Source organism: Amphimedon queenslandica, unplaced genomic scaffold, assembly GCF_000090795.2.
Source record: "Amphimedon queenslandica unplaced genomic scaffold, v1.1 AMPQUscaffold_13011, whole genome shotgun sequence".
In the NCBI taxonomy this organism is placed as follows: Eukaryota; Metazoa; Porifera; class Demospongiae; order Haplosclerida; family Niphatidae; genus Amphimedon; species Amphimedon queenslandica.
This window is the reverse complement of record NW_003546753.1, coordinates 14,491-31,974: the sequence shown is the minus strand read 5'-3', so window position 1 is coordinate 31,974 and position 17,484 is coordinate 14,491. Positions and strand designations below refer to the sequence as shown.

At 35.3% G+C, this 17,484-nt stretch overlaps 3 protein-coding genes across 4 annotated transcripts; 2 read left to right on the top strand and 1 right to left on the bottom strand.

Moving 5' to 3' along the window:
- Positions 1-926: 926 nt before the first annotated feature.
- On the top strand, positions 927-12,642 carry LOC100636801 (low-density lipoprotein receptor-related protein 4-like). Its single transcript, XM_020001897.1, has 30 exons — positions 927-1,164; positions 1,207-1,311; positions 1,661-1,789; positions 1,848-1,949; positions 2,258-2,380; positions 2,480-2,608; positions 2,721-2,834; positions 2,935-3,048; positions 3,235-3,369; positions 3,458-3,601; positions 3,785-3,910; positions 3,984-4,113; positions 4,174-4,280; positions 4,343-4,496; positions 4,630-4,885; positions 5,044-5,317; positions 5,372-5,586; positions 6,056-6,258; positions 6,614-6,820; positions 7,117-7,325; positions 7,541-7,681; positions 7,729-8,529; positions 8,641-8,760; positions 8,997-9,372; positions 9,483-9,862; positions 9,999-10,112; positions 10,230-10,353; positions 10,404-10,520; positions 11,772-11,835; positions 11,883-12,642. Exons 1-30 carry the CDS (start codon positions 1,056-1,058, stop codon positions 12,510-12,512), a joined length of 5,952 nt encoding a protein of 1,983 aa, XP_019857456.1. The 5' UTR covers positions 927-1,055; the 3' UTR covers positions 12,513-12,642.
- A 3-nt stretch (positions 12,643-12,645) lies between these two features.
- LOC100636674 (transmembrane protein 41B-like) lies at positions 12,646-14,413 on the top strand. Its single transcript, XM_003389646.3, has 6 exons — positions 12,646-12,798; positions 13,101-13,229; positions 13,359-13,452; positions 13,520-13,624; positions 13,669-13,807; positions 14,121-14,413. Exons 1-6 carry the CDS (start codon positions 12,662-12,664, stop codon positions 14,291-14,293), a joined length of 777 nt encoding a protein of 258 aa, XP_003389694.1. The 5' UTR covers positions 12,646-12,661; the 3' UTR covers positions 14,294-14,413.
- LOC105314295 (endosomal/lysomomal potassium channel TMEM175-like) lies at positions 14,368-17,479 on the bottom strand. Of its 2 annotated transcripts, XM_020001899.1 has the most exons (21): positions 17,333-17,479; positions 17,128-17,276; positions 17,029-17,080; positions 16,931-16,966; positions 16,801-16,884; positions 16,685-16,756; positions 16,535-16,636; positions 16,416-16,485; positions 16,200-16,295; positions 16,095-16,149; positions 15,860-15,963; positions 15,763-15,797; positions 15,653-15,697; positions 15,538-15,600; positions 15,373-15,476; positions 15,235-15,318; positions 15,092-15,152; positions 14,931-14,975; positions 14,796-14,862; positions 14,587-14,747; positions 14,368-14,490 (listed from the first exon to the last, which is right to left on the bottom strand). In XM_020001899.1, the coding sequence occupies exons 1-21, from the start codon at positions 17,420-17,422 to the stop codon at positions 14,482-14,484; spliced, it is 1,584 nt and encodes a 527-aa protein (XP_019857458.1). In that variant the 5' UTR covers positions 17,423-17,479; the 3' UTR covers positions 14,368-14,481. The 2 variants fall into 2 exon arrangements, with proteins under 2 accessions (XP_019857458.1, XP_019857457.1); XM_020001898.1 differs by lacking the exon at positions 14,368-14,490 and having other exon boundaries at positions 14,497-14,747.
- Positions 17,480-17,484: the final 5 nt, after the last annotated feature.

Below are 17,484 nucleotides of genomic sequence, written 5' to 3'. Positions count from 1 at the left end.
GTGCCTGGCTATACAAGCTCAGTGGAGAACAGTGAATTCATTACAATAGTTTCAAGAAACTTCCTTGATGGAAAAGGACAGTCACAAGATCAACAGTGCAGCACTATATTTAGTAGATTGTTACAGGTTAGTATCTGCAACCTTACTGCATTGTCGTATTTTCTCTTTCTCTCTCAGAGTTTGTTATTTAGAGTGAGACAGATGCATCCTTGTATTATCAGTAATGTCTCATTTGAAGTTGATCTTCCTGAGGATGATGAGATTCAGGTACATGCATGTATGACGATAAAAATTAAAGTTAGCATTATCATCATTGCTTGTTAGATTACATTAATTTGCTATGTGTCGAAAGCTAATAATGGAACAGATTGTCATAAGAAGTCAACCAAAGTAATATTAAATGAATGAGACAACTGTGTCATTGCTTTATACTATGTAGGACGTGTTCATTCTAAGTCCTCAAAACAGTATTAAAGGCTACCAGTGCCCTAAGCATCTTGGAACCATCAACTTGTTTTTAATAAGAGAAACAACATCAATGAAAGAGGTGCAGCCTGTTCCATGCGTGTAATAATTATTTAACTGCTTTGTTTTATACAGCATGGAGGCATGGGATCATTTCTTGAGTCGTTTATATGTGAAGCGCATAATTTAGCATCAGCACAAGTCATTGCATCTGGCGGTCAGGCATTAATGAACTACCAAATAAGGCAATGTGTGATTATAGAAAACCCGCATAAAAATCAAGTAATTTTTATTACTATTATTTATGTTATTATTTCCATTATTTGTATTATTATTATTATTATTATAGGGACAATGTTTATTGAATGTTTGCGGAAGTGCCGTCCAGTTTGAGGCTGAAGTCCAGCCTCTGGAAAATGATGACGACGTAACGTCTGTATGATTTTAACTCAAGAGACATTATTTTGCTACCTAATCACTCCTTCAGCTGGTCTGGGACTCTGGAGATTTTATTGTTAACAGTATTATAATAGTATATAGATTTTAATAACTTTTTATTAACTAGTAATGAACCTATAAAACTTTATTACATGAATAAATTAATCAGTTCTCTTGCGGGCAAGCAAGAAGAAACCAGCATGTCTCGTGTTCTTGTCCTTTCTCTCCTTTGCTTGCTTTCATGGCTTTGCACAGCTAATGGTAAGAAGACGTTCTATAATCCATGTTATTATTTATAATTAGGATTGGAGTATTTTTACTGCCCTACCGATCTGAGGCCGATACCCAAGGATTATGTCTGCGATGGCTACAACGATTGTCCTAGCGGATCCGACGAGAGTGACTGTGGTAAGATAGGGCATCCATTTTAACTCTCCTCGCTTTCTTGACGGTAGCTTGTAGCTTGTACATTACTGTCTTGTACGTGATTCTCGCAGGTGTTACTAACCTGTTTTGATTGCATGCTTTCATTATTAAAAACTACTATATAGTATTATTATTATTATCCATCCCAGCCTTTAAAATAAAAACATGGACACCAAACTTTAGTATATTGCATTTATATGTAATTTTAAGCTCATGCTCAATTTTGTGAGTCCCCATTACATTTTTCATGTTAAATCCATTGCTTTATTATTATTGATGCTGATATTCATAAGATGATGATGTTATATTATTTTGCTTTGATATTTCACAGGAAGTGGACTAATGTGTGGATCACACGAGATGATGTGCTCTGTTGATAATAAATGCATTAATTTAGCATTTCAATGCGATGGTATATCTCACTGCAGTGATGGCTCTGATGAACAAAACTGCAACAAAGGTATCATTGAATAAGAATAATACAAAATTCTATTAATGCCGTTTACTTTTTTTATTAGGCTGTGATTATCAGTGCAGCAATACTGGGAAGTGTATATCAGCAGTAATGAGATGTGATGGTAGAAATGACTGCGGTGATAATAGTGATGAAGAATTGTGTGGTCAGTGTTAATCATTTTATGCCATATATTGACTATAATACTAATACTAGCAATAAGCAGTAATGTACTATACCATACTGTTGGTGTACTGGGTAGGCTCTTCATGATGTTTGTGTCTCACTAACAAGCCCTCTAGTAGTCCTTACCTTATTAGTAAAACCATACAATGTATGCATGTATCAATTACTGTAATTAGTACTATTAAAATATATTATTTTTAGTGCATCGTAAACACCAAAGGAATACTTATATATTATATATAAGTATTACATGCATAATAATTATCTTTTGTATAATTAATTGTGTAGGTGGTTCGTGTGATAGTGAGACACAGTGGCAGTGCCCCAAGACAGGTCAATGTTTATCACGTAACTGGCTGTGTGACAGAGAAATTGATTGTTCAGGTGGAGCTGATGAAGCCAACTGTGATGGTTAGTCTTCCCTTCTTCCTCCCTCCATCTTTTAATTTCGCTTCTTCCTCCTCCCCTTCCCCCCCTCTCTCTCTCTCAAAATTACTTTATTTTTATTAGGCACATATTCAAACCTTTGTGGTATTGGTATGTTCAACTGTAGCTCCGGTAGGTGTATTGATGGTAATGGCTTGTGTGATGGGTTTAATGACTGCCCTGATGGAGATGATGAGGATGAAACTATTTGCTGTGAGTGTTTTATGACCCACACTCACTTTTGTTACTATTACTTTTTGCAATTTTGAAGAAGCAACTTTTAAAAAAGTTTAACAGTCACTCCTATAATTTCTGTTTGTTTTAGATGTATTAAATTGTAAAGACAAGTTCTTCACATGTCCTGAGCAGTGTTTGGAGCGTACTCATGTTTGTGATGGAGTGTACGATTGCATCGATAATCGTGATGAAATGAACTGTAGTAAGTTATGCATTATCCATTATAAATAACACATTATTGTACATGTATCATGCATGCACGATTTCTACTTCTACTTACATGTATTTGTGACTCTGTGTAGACTCGAGATGTGGCCCAGATCAGTTCATGTGTATAAGTGGATCCTGCATTAGATTAAATGAAACGTGTAATGGGAATGTGGACTGTGCAGATGGATCTGATGAATTCTTATGTCGTAAGTGAAGAGAAAGAAAGGAGAGAGAGAGAGTAGGGGGAAGAGAGAGAGAGGGAGGGAGAGAGAGGGGGGAGAGAGAGAGAGTAGGGGAAGAGAGAGAGAGAGAGAGAGGAGGGGGAAGAGAGAGAGAGGGAGAAAAGGGAAGAGAGAAGCCATTATATTTTTTAATGTAATTGTGGTTTGTAGCTAATACCAAGAAAGAGAGAGTTACATGTGATACTAATGAGTTCCCTTGCCTTGATGGGCTGCAGTGTATCCCCGACTTCTCTCTCTGTGATGATATTGAGCAGTGTGCCGATGGATCCGATGAAAATGAATGTCGTAAGAAGTTATCAAACAACTTAATATAATAATAATAATAATAATAATAACATTATATGATATTATTATTATTACCTGTTTCTTTTAGCTGGAGTTTCTACAAATACCAATGAGTGCAATTCAACTGATAATGGAGGCTGTGATCATTTCTGTCATGATACTGTGCATTACAGGTACTGCTCTTGTCGTGATGGTTATGCTCTTAACAGTACGGACATGTCAACATGTTATGGTAAGAGAGAGGGAGGGAGGGAGAAAGAGTGAGAGATGGTGAGAGAGAGAGGGGAGAGAGAGAAAGAGAGGGAGGGCGAGAGAAAGAGAGAGAGGGCGAGAGAAAGAGAGAGAGGGTGAGAGAGCGAAATAGAGGGTGAGAGAGAGTAACCGCTAATTTAATAAACACTATCTTTTAAATCAGATATCAATGAGTGCCAAGAGAATCCTCATATATGTACACACTATTGCACTAATACTCTTGGGAGCTTTTATTGTTCCTGTGATGTTGGTTATACACACTCTGAAGTATATGGCTGCACTGCTAATGGTAACCAATGAGGACGTATTGATGTGGAGTAGAATATTGTAAACAACTCTCTCTCTCTCTCATTTCTCTATAGGCCCTCCTCCCTATCTATTATTCACTAACTGGTTTGATATTCAAAAGGTTAATGACACAGTCTCTGGAAGCTATTCTGACATATTGGTACAAGAGTTAAGAAATGCAGCCAGTCTTGACTATCATTACAAGTATGTTAAGAGTCTCAATCACTCACAGTATATAGCACTGTATGTGGCCCTCTTATGTAGATATGAGTATGTATATTGGACTGATATTGTGAGGAAGGTCATAATGAGAGCTCATTTGAATGGAAGCGATATTAGAGAAATTGTTAATTATGGAATATCTAGACCAGGTAAATATAAAAATGTAATAATAATAATAATAATAATAATAACTATTATTATTATATTATAGAGAGTTTAGCAATTGATTGGATACATGGCCTAGTCTATTGGACCGATAGCGTCTTAAAGAGAATTGAAGTATCAAATCTTAATGGAGAAAAGAGAGCTATAATATTCTCTGGCTTGCATTCACCAAGAGACATAGTAATAGACCCACTGAACAGGTTAGCAATACTTGGTATGGGGCCGGGGTGAGGGGTTTGAGAATTTTTGCAATGGGTCTGAAACAGAATCTTTCAGTGTCGTGTGTGTGTGTGTGTTTGTTTATCAGTTCTATTTTGTTCTCCTCTTGCTTAGGTTAATGTTTTGGATAGACAGACAGCAAATTTTTAAGGCTTCTCTAGACGGGACAGACAAAGCTCTGTTCTTATCTGCCACGGATCATGTGTACTGGCCAGTTAAACTAACCATAGACTACCCAACAGGGACACTGTATTGGATCGATGTGGCCAGTAAGACTATTGGTAAATGCCACACTGATGGGAGTGGGAGGGATACACTGTATAGTGCTAATATAAGCAACCCATCCGGACTAACTGTATTTGAAAATAAAGTAAGAGAGAAAGGAAACAGTATACACAATCATTCACATGTATACATATATTTACAGTATATATTGTTAGTATTTTTGGTGTTTGGGTTAATTTATGGTACTTGTTCTTACATATTAAAGATTAGTACATCAATATGACATATATTTATTATTGTTAGGTTTATTGGACTGAGAGAAGTGATGGTACCATTTACTCTGCCAACAAAGGAACCGGAAAACAGTTTGAGACCGTCCTACAATCGATATACATGCCGACTGACCTCGCATTGGTCCACCCATTGAGACAACCAAGAGGAGTCCAAGATGGCAGCCCTAACCAATGCAGCATCAAGAGGTGCCAACACCTCTGTATTGTTGGTAGCAATAATGAGACTGGCTCTTGTTACTGTCCTCCATCGTCTAGTGTTGAAGATGATGGGATTTCATGTTCAAGTAAGAAATAAATTATTTATTTATTTACTTATTTATTTATTTTGTTTGTTTTAGGGCCTCAGTTGTTTATACTGTTCTCTGTAAATGAGGAGCTACACACTGTCTCTTTGGAAACAGAGGATCGCTATGATCTCCAGATACCAATATACTATGATGGTGATGATGATGATGATGGCTCCAAATCGAACATCATATCAACTGATTGGGACAATAACACTGTCTATTATGCTGACTCTTCTCTAGGAACAATCAATTCGCTATCATTATCGGTGAGATAACAGCAGAGTATCCCCTGCCTATTTGATGTATTGTTTATTACTATACTCTATGTGAACCATACATCTGTGAGAAAATACCCAGAGTAGTACTTGTTGCTGGTAGATTTAACATGATTTGACAGGCCCTTGTAGATCTAATTTGTACTGGAAGTGCTTCTAATCTGTAGTATATGCAATATTGTGTGTATCATTATTATTAAGTTTGAAGCTGTTGGGTCCAGCCTTTGGTTAAAGACTGACTTACTATGACTTGCATAGGCGTAGGAATGATTCAAAAGTTGGGGGGCTCAACATTAAGAAGCATCACTTAGCATGTGAATGAATGACATCAGAGCTTAAATCAGAGCCCACAGTATTAGTACACAATATCCAATAATTGTCTTTTTGTGATTCTGTTTACTACGTACATGCATTTCATGTTCTACTAATAATTATTCATCCATTCATTCATTCATTATAGGGTGGTACCCCTACTGTACTGGTGGATAAGGACGTATCCCTACCAGTTGGGATAGCCATTGATTGGTGCTCAAAGAAAATATACTGGACTGATGGGATCCTATCGCACATATATGTGTCAGAGTTGGATGGTAGCCTAAAAACTGCCGTGATTACATTAGATGAAGGGACCCTGACAGACATTGTTGTGCAACCCTTGAAAGGGTAAACTCTATATTTCCATACACTATGCAACTTTGTTAAAATGCACATGAAACTTTTGTTAGGAAAATAATAGACTATTATATTTTAACCAACAAAGCTCCTTGTAGATTATGTATAACCACAAAGCTGCCTATTATAAATTCTATTTGCAATACATGCACGTACATGTATGTGGAGAAGCTTTAATCTATCATTAATTTTATTATTATTATTATTATAAATAAATAAATAAATAAATAGAATTTTAAATGACACAAGTAGGTTAGGTAGAATTAAAGTTAGAAAGAAAATATTATGATATACTTATAGAGAAAGAGTGATTATTATTATTATTATTATTATTACTATTTGATAGATATTTGATTTATGGAGTCAAAAATGGCAAACGTTTATTCATAATGAGAGCTAACTTGGATGGAAGTGATAATGATATACTGTACGAGTCAGGAGTGACCCCAGACCAGATATACGGTTCACCAGACTCACTGACAGTTGATGGCGACCGGGTCTACTGGGTGGACTCTAAGAACTTAAGACTTGAATCAATTCTTTTAAATAAAAGGTAAATTTTAATTTTAAAAGCAAATGCTAGTGCTCACCAAGAATGTAATTCAAGCAAAAATCAGCCAGCAACATGTTTTATCGTTGCTGACATTAATAAAGTTATACATGTATTCATGGAAAAACCATGGGTTGTAGCCTTTGCTTTTTAAAAATTGGTTCATTTTTAAATGCTCTTTACTCGAAAAATATTTGTCAAAAGCAGCTCAAATTTTCTATAGCATAAGGAAATCAACAAAATTGACAAAATTGCAACCTCTTTAACCAAGATAATCACCTCTATTTTCATTTTATTAGCGATCATGAGATTTTATATGACAACTTTGGACTCCTCTCATCCACAAGTGGGCTGGACCATTATGGTAATAAGTTGTATTGGACGGAAAAGATTGGAGATGCTATAAGATGGGTAGAGAAGGAGCCTCCATACACTCATGGAGTGTTCCTTGCCAACAAAGAGCAACTGAGAAGCATCTCCATTTATCATAATAACAGGAGAATACCTGGTAATTTGATTCTAATAGTTAACTTTTATTTGTATTTGTCTCCTCCTCCCTCACCTCTCTCATACTTTTCCTTTCCCCTCCTCTCTCTTTTTCTTTTTCTCCTCTCTTTCTCTCACTCACTCACTCTCTCTCTCTCTCTCTCTCTCTCTCTCTCTCTCTTTCTCTTTCTCTCTCTGCCTCCCTCCCTCTCTCTCTCTCTCTCTCTCTCTCTAAAGATACCCATCCTTGTTTGATTGCTAATGGTGGTTGCAGTCACATGTGTGTGGGGATCAGTTCAGCTGGTGAGGATCTCATTGCTTCTTGTTTATGTCCAACTGGTTACCTGTTACAACAAGATAAAAAGAACTGTGCAGAATGTAAGCAATAGAAAAATATATATTTATTATTATTATTATTTTAATAGCTATAGACGATTACATTGTTATAGCAAGTGAAGGAAGCCTCGGACGAATCTCATTGGATACTCAATCCGGCGTGTACGTGACCACACCCACTCCATCATACCAACCCATCAACCCTCACTCAATAGCAGTTGATATACAAACTAACGATACTTACTGGGTCGACGGGAGCAACATTTACAAGAACAGCGGTGGTGTCATCAAAGTCATCATTTCCTCCATTAGCGAGCGTCCAACAGCCCTCGCCATTGATTGGATTGGTCGCATGCTCTACTGGGCAGAAGCTAATACAAGAAGGATCGAAGTGTCCACGTTAGACGGGCTCCAGAGAAAAGTATTACTGAGTGGATCTATAGTGAGTGAAGTCTCGTCTATAGTTCTTGATATGAAGCACCAGTACATGTTCTGGGCAATGCCCATGGCTTCACTTGAGAATGTCTATCGTGCCAATATGGATGGTACGGCTCCAACACCCATCATCCGTTCGACCGATGTCACTCAACCGTCGTCCATAGCTATAGACGATGATAGCAAACTTTATGTGGCTGACGTTATAGCGGATAGAATATACTCTTTTAATCTTGATGGCAGTCATAAGAGAGAGCTTGGCAGGATGGTCACCGATCCAAAGTCTATTGTTGTGGATGATGACTATTTGTACTGGATGAATAGAGATTCTGGTGTATTGTATAGAGTGGATAAGCATGCGACAGTTAATAATTTTGTCTCTTTCACCGTTGCACGTAATATTGAGGGCTTTAACAGCATGGCTATCAAGAGAAAGAGTGCCTACGATCGCAGAGGTAATTATTATTATTATTATTATTATTATTTTATTATTTATCTATTTCTTGTTATTAATCCTTATACTTTCCAATGAGAAATTTTTAGTTGAATTTTTTCTAAATTTTTAGGTGCTTATGATCACCACTGTGCAGAGAAGAAATGTGAAAACATTTGTTTGCCTAAGTCAGGAGGTTATCAGTGTGCGTGCCCCACTGGTATTGTACCTGTTGGATCATACTGCCCTAATGGTGAGTCACTGCTACAAATACAGCATCTACACTGTACACTGTAGCTGTACTACATACGGTGTACATGTACTTCTGTGTGAAACTATAGTTATGCTTTATCTGTTGGTAATCAATGTTCACGTAATATCTAAGTAGTGTTTGATATAAGAAATTAAGAACAGGATGCAACTACTTAGTACCTGCTACATACAATATACTACTAAATTAAAAATTTTTTTTATTATGCACACACACAGTCCCTTCAGTGTACTTACTGTTATCAACTACCTCAACAATCAGACGTATTTCACTGGACACTAACGACTTTGTGGATGTCAGTCTAATGGAAAACAAGACTCATCGTATTCATGACATTGCTCATTATAACAGTAGACTCTACTGGAGTGAATCCACCAATGGAGTAGTGTACATGTCTGATGCTAATGGAACTAATGTTAGGATTTACAACAGAAGAGGAGATGGGGGAGATATAAGCTTGGATAAGAGTACCGGGAACCTGTATTATATTAATAATAATAATATTGAAGTATCCAATATAAAGCATCATAAGGTGCTGGTGAGCAGTGAAGGGGATTATGTCATATCAAGCATTACTGTTGATTCTATGAGAAGGTATGTACATATACATGTACATGTACAATGTAAATGTAAAAAAGTTATTGTTGTAAATATTATTACCATTAGCTCATAGATGATTTGTATTTTATTTTTAAATATACTAGGAAGTTGTATTGGGTTGCTAGTGATGATACTGGCCTAAACTATATCATGCAATCTGATGTTAATGGCTCAATGGTCTCCACTTTATTCAGCAATGAGAGCTATCATCCAGTGAAACTACACCTCAGTAATCAGGGCCTCTATTGGATCGACACTGAGACCATTCAAATGCTCTCACTGATTGATCCAGATGTACATCCAGTGACAGTACTGGATCATGGCTCCACTGATATTGCAGTTCATAATAATCTGCTGTTTACCATTAATGATGGGCAGGTACTGCAGACTGATGTTAAGACTGGGAGGAGTATCACAGTGTATACTAATAGAGGGTCTGGAAATGCTATCAACCTCCACATTGTCAATTCTTCTTATGTACAAAGTAAAGACTCAATAATTCCATTGTAATTATTGAAAAAAATAAAACAAAATACACACATGACATGCATAGTTGCATGCATTTATATATTTCTATTAATGTCCAAATAATGCATTTAATTGTGGGCTAATGTTTGTAGGTCATAGTTCTTGTACTGGTAGTGATTGTGATCACATGTGTCTATCATTATCATCAAGATATTATCAATGTGTCTGTCCTGATTCGCTCAATGGCACTGCATGCACTGAAGAAAGTAAGTTAATACTCAATACTAATACATATTCATCTTTAATGCAGTGATGTACTGCTAACAGAAAGAGAGAAATATATTTCTCTTTCTTGGTTATAATGTTGAATTTTTCCATTGTAGTACATTTTATACCTGATGCAACATCCAGTAGTGCTGTTCCTTCATCAACCATGACTTCTATTCACAGCTCTAGCCCAGTCTCTTCAGCTACTCCAACTTATCAAGGGCCTACGATCAGCCTATCGTTAGCTACATTAACTCATTGCTTGCACTTTATTTTGCTCTTTTTATTAGGGGCGATACTTCTGGTGGTTTTACTACTGGAGAATTGGTTATTCTTTTGTTAATTATTCTACTTTTCATTGCAGTTGTGATCACTATTGTAGTAATAATAGTACTATACTGCAAATAGTGAGTGCAATGCTTTTCATGACATTGTATTGTGCGTTTGTGTGTGTGTGTGTTTCATTCAGTTGGCTGTATAATGATGCATTATTATAGATTGCCATAATGCAAAAAAATTTTGTCAGAAACAACTCAAACTTTCTAGATAGTATGAAATTGTTTTTAGAAAATGATTGTAACTCGAAAAATATTTGTCGGAAACAGCTCAAACTTTCTACACAGCATAAGTACATCAATGTGTATCAAAAAATTTCATAAAAATGGGGGGTGATTTGGAGTCATTTTTTGGAAAAACCATGGGCTATAGCCTTGGGTATTTTTTAAAATTTTGACATTTTCTTAAAATGGCCGTAACTTGGAAAATTGAAGTCGGAATCAGCTCAAACTTTCTACACAGCATAAGTACATCAATATGTATCAAAAAATGTCATAAAAATTGGGGGTGATTTCGGAGCCATTTTTTGGACAAAACCATGGGCTATAGCCTTGGGTATTTTTTAAAATTTTTTGACATTTTCTTAAAATGGCCGTAACTTGAAAAATTAAAGTCGGAATCAGCTCAAACTTTCTACACAGCATAAGTACATCAATGTGTATCAAAAATTTTTATAAAAATTGGGGCTTATTTTGGAGGCATTTTTTTTTTAAACCATGGGCTATAGCCTTGGGTATTTTTCAAAATTTTGACATTTTCTTAAAATGGCCGTAACTTGGAAAATTGAAGTTGGAATCAGCTCAAACTTTCTACACAGCATAAGTACATCAATGTGTATCAAAAAATTTTATAAAAATCGGGGGTTATTTTGGAGGCATTTTTTTTGAAAAAACCATGGGCTATAGCCTTGGGTATTTTTCAAAATTTTGACATTTTCTTAAAATGGCCGTAGCTTGAAAAATTGAAGTTGGAATCAACTCAAACTTTCTACACAGCATAAGTACATCAATATGTATCAAAAAATGTCATAAAAATTGGGGGTGATTTTGGAGGCATTTTTTTTAAACCATAGGCTATAGCCTTGGGTATTTTTTGGATTTTGGTGATTTCTTAAAATTCCCATAACTTGAAAAATTGAAGTCAGAATCAACTCAAACTTTCTACACAGCATAAGTACATCAATGTGTATCAAAAAAATTAATAAAATTGGGGGTGATTTTGAAGCCATTAAAAAACGATGGGCTCATAATGTTCATAACTCAAAAATTATGATAAACTGATGTGCTAGCTGCTCATTATTATCTGTTCCTTTTTTATGATAGCAAAAGGATGAGTGAAGTTAATGGAGTTAGCACAAAAATAGTAAAGAATTCTTTTGGTTCCAACGTAAGTGATAAAATATTCACTCTATCCTTAATTATTTTCCTGAACAGAAGTTGAATAACATTCCATCGTCTCTTCCGCCACTCTCCAATCTTCCAACGAGACAGCTCAACAATGTCTCTGAGCTAGATCAAAAGAAAAAAGGAGACAAGAACTGCAACGTTCAACAGAAAGGCGCTGAAAATGAAGATTTTCCTATTAAAAAACCTGCAAAGCCTACCCAGCCACAACCAAGCCAATCTTTCACTCCTCAGCCAAGAGCTGCTGCACCTCTTCAAGCTACCCAATCTATACCGGCCAAGCCTCAATCTACTTCCTCTCAAACTATTCCAGCTGCCCAGTCTGCTCCTACAAGACCTACCACTGCTAAACCTGCCAAGCCACGCCCCCCACCACTGCCCCCTATTACTAAAACCCCGATAAAAGCAAAGAGATGCGTTAAAGTCAAGTTCGACATTGAGGATGACGATGATGCTCCACCTCCAATCCCACCGAGGTCTACGACTTGTACTCCTACTTCACCTCCGTATACGACCCCGTCTGCTCCTCTGGTTACCCCTGTCACGTCATTCCCTGTTCCAATCTCTCCTCCCCCTGTGGTGGCCACGCCTCCATTGTCTCCAGGGCATATGCTGGTTTCTGCTCATAATCCATTGTACGATGACTCCATGGACAATTGACATTTTTTGATGCACTATAATAATTAAAATGGTTGTGTTTGGTTCATTGTTATACTCATTTTGCATTTATTTTTCCTTTATTTTTGTATCATTACTGTAAGTAATTTTAATAATAATTATTCTTAGTTTATTAAAATAAAGTTTATAAGATGGCGGATAATAGTGTCGACGAACAAAAAGAACCTGACATCTCTTTTAGGAGAGCCGGACTATATTTGGTTATTATATTCTTGTCCTCGCTCTTATTTTTGGTATTAATCTTCTTCAATTTCCCTCACATGAACGAGTAAGATAATATATGAAATCTGTACAGTCAAATCTCTGGATATTATTATATTTATGCATATATATACATATACTTAATTCTGTCTGTAAATTAGTATTAACAAAAAGTAATAAATAATTACTAATCCTATTGCTGCAGCATGAACAAGTTTACATGGTGTGAACAAAGGTGTGAACAAGGTGTTTTAAATAAACAAGCTAAATAATTATGTTCGAGAATTATCAATGATTAGTAAATTAAATGAAATCGAATGTTCCTCAGTGATAATAATTTATGTGTATTTTTATCATTTTCTACTATAGGAAAGATGCATCTCACTTATATCTGCCTAGTAACATTGAAGATGCTAAGCAGTTAGGACTTGTCCTATCAAAATACACCAACTCACACTACTGGACTGTTTTTGGTGGACTGGTTGTAACATACATCTTGTATCCTTAAATTAGTCACTTTACAGCAAGTTCATAAATACAATAATTTCTAATAACTTCATTTTCTGAGAGTTTAATAATGTAGATTAATGGGTTTTGATTTAGTTTAATACCTTGACTATGACAAAGTTTACAGACATTTGCAATTCCTGGTAGCATATTCCTTAGTATATTATCTGGTTATTTATTCTCCTTCCCTGTTGCTATTCTACTAGTCTGCACAGTATGTTAATCCTTATTAATATAATTATGATTTAGTTCAATTATCATTTTGTTGAATAATTTCTCAGTGTTCTGCTGTTGGAGCCACACTTTGCTACCTCCTATCAGGAATGTTTGGCCATAGACTAGTACAGAGGCTATTTCCTGAAAGATTAGCTTCTCTTAGACTAAAAGTAATAGCAGTAGCAATGCGTATTGAGTAATGTTGTGTTTGTAGATCAGAAGTCACAGGTCTAACATGTTAAATTATATAATATTCCTTCGTATAACTCCAATACTACCAAATTGGCTCATCAATATATCGTCTCCAATCTTGGGTGTCAACATTGTACATTTCTTTGTAGGCACTTTTCTTGGTAAGTCATGCATATAGCAATACTCTAAATGTTATGATCACATGAAGCATGTTAAGTGAACTAAAAAGCATGCTTCAGCGCCTTATAAAAGTATATGAAGCAAATTTATGAATTCATTAAAAATCTAATTTTGATCGGAATCAGCTCAAAATTTCTACACAACATAGCTTTAAAATTCATCAAACACAAGAGCATGTATGATATATGCATCATAAAAAAATTATAAATAACCTGTAAGTATAGTATGTAGTACAAGGTGTTTTGCCAAATTTTGGAGCAATTACTGACAATACGTTCTCTCTTTTTTTTAAAGGTGTAGCTCCTCCATCTTTTTTATTCATACGAGCAGGGACAACTCTATTCCAACTCACTACAATAGCAGATCAGATTTCACTTAGTTCAATTATAGTGCTAGGACTCCTTGCATTGCTATCTATACTACCAGCTGTGCTTAAGCAATATCTGACTAGAAAACTATCACTCTAAAATACTAATAGACCTATCAATCATTTTTTTGATCATAAATATTAATAATTATAATTTATTATTGATATATTGAATTAATTGAAAATTTGATTAAATTTAACAGTTCTTTAATGACAGCAACAAAAAAAGCTAAATCATGCTGTAAAAATCACACACACAAATAAATGAAATTGTTATTTACCTATGCTTTAATTGGTCTTTATTACATGTATATATAAGTAGAAGAGAAGGAGGGGAAAAAAGAGAGAGTTTATGTGTACATAATCACATGATGCATGTTAAACAATTTGAACCTCTTCAGTGATTGTCCCCCCATCAACAGAAGTTGTAGATCCTGGTAATTTTTTGAATGTATCCGTTGTGAGGTAGTTATTATCGTGTTGATTATAAATGAGACCAGTTGTATCAGCTGGTTCGTTTTGTATCTGAATCCTTGAATATCTGAGATCAGATACTATAAAGGAAGATAATAATGGAGGTTAATATAAATTGCTGTACCAACCTGCTGAGACAGGCCTTTCTTCACTCGCTTTAGTGGTAAAACATTTAATTCTAGTCATAAGAAACAGCTGAAGAAAGAATTGAGGAGGAAATAAGAAAGAAAGCGTCATAAGAAAGAATTGAAAATGATTCGTACCATTGCCCTTGGTAGAATAAAGAGAACTGGCACAGCAAATGTAAACTAAACAATAAAAATATTTATCAGTTACAACTAATTATTTTTATCTGCTAATACAATGATACAATGCATACATTTGATCTTAGCTCTGTAATGTTTGTTGGATGCACAAAACTTACATATGTATAGAAATGATTGAGTGTGACACCAGATGAAAAAGATACTAAATATACCAGTAACCTACATATAGAGCAAGATTGTAAAACATAGATACACACGAGTAGGAAAGTGTGCTCATTTCATAACAGTAGCTACCCCTCACCCAGTAAAAGGAAAGATGAGAAGTTTCCATAACTGTATAAACTCTATCATGTGACTATTAACCTCATTAGAGAGACACTTTGATCTAGAATGAGTGCAATATGCACATAAGTACATACAGTATGAGGTTATTACTAACTTCTCACAATGAGCTACAGACCAAAGGGCAAGTTGTGAGAGTGAAGCCAGTATAATAAGGGCAACCATAATCCTAACTGATGTGATCTCATTGTTTGTGTTAGTCTGAAGCAAGGAAGAGAAGGAGATTATAAAAAAAAGAATAAACTGCATGGAGAGAACTTACTCCATCAATAAAGCTTGATGCTACTCCTGCCCCAAAAGGTATCAAACCCAAAAACATTAGACTCTTAAAGAAAGGAGACATATAATGACAATTATATTATTAAATCACTACTAACCAAACCATTGAAGATTGTAATATAACTATTGACTGCAGATATCAACTGGAAAAAGAAGAAAGGAGAGAGAATAGATAGTAAAAACAAAAGGCTATTAAGAAGGCACTTACACTGAACATACTGTGATGAATAAACCACAATAAGCCTGTTCACAATAACAAAATTATGTTTATCATGAAAACTGTCAATCTTATTATATCAACTCACCAGCAATCATGAAACTAGAAAAATAAGAATAGAAAGCATACTGTTCTTCCTTAAGGAAGTCAGTGGCTTCGGTTGCTTTTCCTTCCTTTTTATAAATATCTGCTCTGTAAGTTAAAAATAATGTGTAATCAAATTAAATTTAATCTCTCACTTTCTCTAACTTTCTCTCTCTCTCCCTCTCTCTCTCTCTCTCTCTCTCTCTCCTCTCTCCTTTGCTCTCTTCCTTCTCTCTTACGTTAGATCCAGGACTATCAGTGTTCCAATGATTGAAAAGACTCCATCACTTAAAGCTAAACACAACAACACAATACTCCATACACATGAACCATACATCACTGACCTAATGTTCTTTCTTTCGAGACAAAGTTATTGATCAAACAAAATATTCCCTCATCCTCATTTGTTAAATAGATAACTCTTTTCCTCAAATATCTCACTATAATTGAAGACTTAATCCCAACAGGTAATGATGACATTATTATTATTATTATTATTATTATTATTATTATTATTTATTATAAATTTGAATTCCTAGCTTCAGTGCTAATTTGGTTACCTTGAATTTTTTTCAAAATGAATCTTGCAAGGAAATTAAATGGAATAATCATGAACAATGTAATGATACCCTATAGAAATGAGATTAAAAAAAAATTAAAATAGCTCTCCTTTTTATACAATTTTAGGTTGATCCGTAACTCCCCAGGCAAATATAATAGCCAGCAAAGCAATAAGAGGATTAATTAAAAGAGGTGCATACAATGTCCACTTCAGAGTTCTCTGTAAAAGGTCACATCACATGACAGGTCACATGACTCAACAACATACCACTTTTACGGCCTCAACAATAAGTGAATCAAGCATTTGTGTCTGCCGAACAGCAAAGAATACTAAAAAGAACTAATAAATAGAAGAGATAAAAATTACTAAATATATGGTGGTACCATTGCAATGCTAATCAGCAGGATATTAAGAAATGCTATAGTCAAGGCCAGACTGTCTTCAGGGTAGCTGCTAACCAAACTGATCTGGTACAATGGAAAATAATTTAAATATGCATAATAATAAGCTTACAGAAGCTGGGAGGAGACTGATAAAAAGCAATGCTACCTACAGGGAGGGAAGAATAAGAGAAAGAGGAAGGAGTTATAGAGTATGAATAGTAAACATACCAAATTCAAGAAAGTGACAAAGTCATCAACGTGCTCAAGGATGTGAAATACCCTTTTAAAATAATTATGATTAGAATAATTTAAAACATTTGTAATTACCTGCAGTGCGACAGCCATGCGTCCCACACAAGATAAAAGGCAAGATAATATATAGCAACCTGCAAAGCAAAGTCACTATTTATGATGTAATCCTCTAAGTTGAAATTCGCTCCATCTGTTACAAATTCAGGAATTTTTAGAGGAATGACCTTTTGAAGTATAAAAACAAATTACCAAGCTAGACTAATTAACAGTATTTCTTTACCATTATGGTTGCTATTATGGCAAAAACAGCATCACTGAACGCCACGAGACGCTCTTTAGCGAAAACATGATGGCGAAGATGAATGGGCATCTTTTTAGAAGAAGAGTAAGATCATAATCTTTTAGCCTGGCCTTCTTTGCGTGGGAGGGTGA

Bases quoted from the DNA above. Each gene is read 5' to 3' on its own strand.
- LOC105314295 (XM_020001898.1), bottom strand. From the start codon at position 17,422: ATGCCCATTCATCTTCGCCATCATGTTTTCGCTAAAGAGCGTCTCGTG. The intron at 16,757-16,800 runs GTACCACCATAT...TCTATTTATTAG, and splicing joins TGCTGATTAGCATTGCAATG to TTCTTTTTAGTATTCTTTGC. The intron at 15,601-15,652 runs GTTAGTAGTGAT...CCTTTCTTTAAG, and splicing joins TTACAATCTTCAATGGTTTG to AGTCTAATGTTTTTGGGTTT.
- LOC100636674 (XM_003389646.3), top strand. From the start codon at position 12,662: ATGGCGGATAATAGTGTCGACGAACAAAAAGAACCTGACATCTCTTTT. The intron at 12,799-13,100 runs GTAAGATAATAT...TTTCTACTATAG, and splicing joins AATTTCCCTCACATGAACGA to GAAAGATGCATCTCACTTAT. The intron at 13,808-14,120 runs GTAAGTCATGCA...TTTTTTTTAAAG, and splicing joins CTTTGTAGGCACTTTTCTTG to GTGTAGCTCCTCCATCTTTT.
- LOC100636801 (XM_020001897.1), top strand. From the start codon at position 1,056: ATGAATAAATTAATCAGTTCTCTTGCGGGCAAGCAAGAAGAAACCAGC. The intron at 1,950-2,257 runs GTCAGTGTTAAT...TTAATTGTGTAG, and splicing joins TAGTGATGAAGAATTGTGTG to GTGGTTCGTGTGATAGTGAG. The intron at 10,354-10,403 runs GTTAGCTACATT...TCTTTTTATTAG, and splicing joins GGGCCTACGATCAGCCTATC to GGGCGATACTTCTGGTGGTT.